Source organism: Temnothorax curvispinosus, unplaced genomic scaffold (genome assembly GCF_003070985.1).
Source record: "Temnothorax curvispinosus isolate PA1 unplaced genomic scaffold, ASM307098v1 QBEX01002722.1, whole genome shotgun sequence".
Taxonomy (NCBI): Eukaryota; Metazoa; Arthropoda; class Insecta; order Hymenoptera; family Formicidae; genus Temnothorax; species Temnothorax curvispinosus.
The window spans coordinates 4,007-5,825 of NW_020212502.1; the positions used below are offsets into that span (position 1 = coordinate 4,007).

The following is a 1,819-nucleotide window of genomic DNA, read 5'->3' on the forward strand; positions in this document are numbered from 1 at the left end:
TGTGTGTGTGTGTGTGTGTGTGTGTGTGTGTGTGTGTGTGTGTGTGTGTGTGTGGTATGTGTGTACATACTTCTGTTTTCTATTGCTGAACTGGTAGCACTAGTTCTTTATTCGGTAATTATTCAGTTTACACCCCTCACCTCCGATTTTGATGAACTTAGGCTTAATTGACGCGTTTTTGCTCAAAACGACCGAATCTGGCAGAAAAAAATGTCGCTCTGCCCCGCGAAGCAAAATATTAACAGTTAAAGTTGACGACTCTCAGGTTATGATTCCTGTCATACCGACGACATGTAGCGACTACGAACATGCCCTGTGAGGGGTGTAAACTGAATAATTACCCTTTATTCCATATTGGAAGGAAAAAGATAAACTCTGAACAAGCGCAGCCAGTTCAGCAATAGAAAACAGACCCATAAGTCTGGCGATTAATATTATTATTGGAGGAGGTTTTAAGATCTCACCTGTACTTTTGAACTGTTTGTAGGTTCTGTTGTATTATTAATACTGTTGAATAGCTCGAAAGCATTGTCAAATAACTCCGACAACGTTGCGGGATCACTTTTATCTTTTCCATGGCTCAAGACCTTTGACAAGATTTCTTTTGATGTCATTGTTATCTTATGCATCGACTAATACTGTACTTTTTTTTACTGTTGTATTGGACCGCAATAGAATTTCTCTTCTCGCTTTCAACAAATTTTAAACACAGAGTGTTGATAAGACGAACTCAACAGTTGTGTCTTCTGAACGTGCTTATTTGTAGACTCCACACCGGAGATTGCCGGAGATAAACAGAGGTAAAGGAGTAAACATAAGGTTACAGGGGTGAAGTGGGGTGAAGTCAGGTGAAGCACTCATGGTGGAAGGAAACTATGGCCTAGTTTACACCGATCTCTTGATACGCGTACGGTATATTTGAACTGATCAGCCAATAATCAGACTTATTTACTAGTTATTTACTATTTAATACGCGTATCAAGTGATCGATGTAAACTAGGTCTATAGCGTTTTTCATTGGCAGAACTAGTGCGCACTTAGTGCACATTAAAGCCGTTGTACACTGATTTAATCTTTAATATTTAAAGTATAATGCAAATATTTTAATTGATAAAATAGCCAATACATATTTTACCAAACAGTACATACAATAAAGAATATTAAGACTTTCGTGACTTAACCCGTTAATATTAAACATACACATTACGTTGATTTGTGTACATACAACGGCTTTAAGGGCATTTAAGGGCTCAGTCACAATGAGAAAAATAAGGAATAAGATAAAGGAATAAAGGAATGTCGCATCTTACTTCAGTACACGTCGTACATTAAGGCCATTGCACGTAACAAAGTTTTAGTCATAATCGTAAGACCGTAAGAAAATAGACCAATCACAGTCAATTATTCTCCTTGAGCTCGAAGAATAATCGAGTGTGATTGGTCTATTTTTTATGGCCTTACGATTATGACCAAAACATTGTTACGTGCAATAGCCTTTAAAGTGAGATGCAACATGTCTTATTCCTTTATCTTATTCCTTATTTTTCTCATTGTGACTGAGCCCTAATGTGCACTGAGTGCGCACCAGTTCTGCCAAAGAAAAACGCTATTATTCCACCATGGAAGCACTGGTGAGGAGGGGAATTCGGTCGTTGGTTATGTTTTCATGTGTAGCGACAGCCGATCAGCGGACGGCGCGGACGCGCCGGCAGTTCGTTCATACACCCACCGCGCGGCGTGAAACCGCGGCCTGGCAACACCCCCGAGACGACGATCTAGATAGAATCATGGTGTAAAGTAGACAGGTGAAGCATTGCGT

General features: G+C 39.7%; 1 protein-coding gene across 1 annotated transcript in view; it reads right to left on the bottom strand.

The window, feature by feature from the left end:
- Positions 1 to 848, bottom strand: part of LOC112451874 (immunoglobulin-binding protein 1b) — a 2,394-nt gene extending 1,546 nt beyond the window's left edge. Inside the window, exon 1 of the mRNA XM_025011779.1 lies at positions 465 to 848. Within this exon, the coding sequence (XP_024867547.1) occupies positions 465 to 629 (165 nt within the window). The 5' untranslated portion in view covers positions 630 to 848. The remainder of the gene's footprint in view (positions 1 to 464) is intronic.
- Between the last annotated feature and the right edge of the window lie 971 nt (positions 849 to 1,819).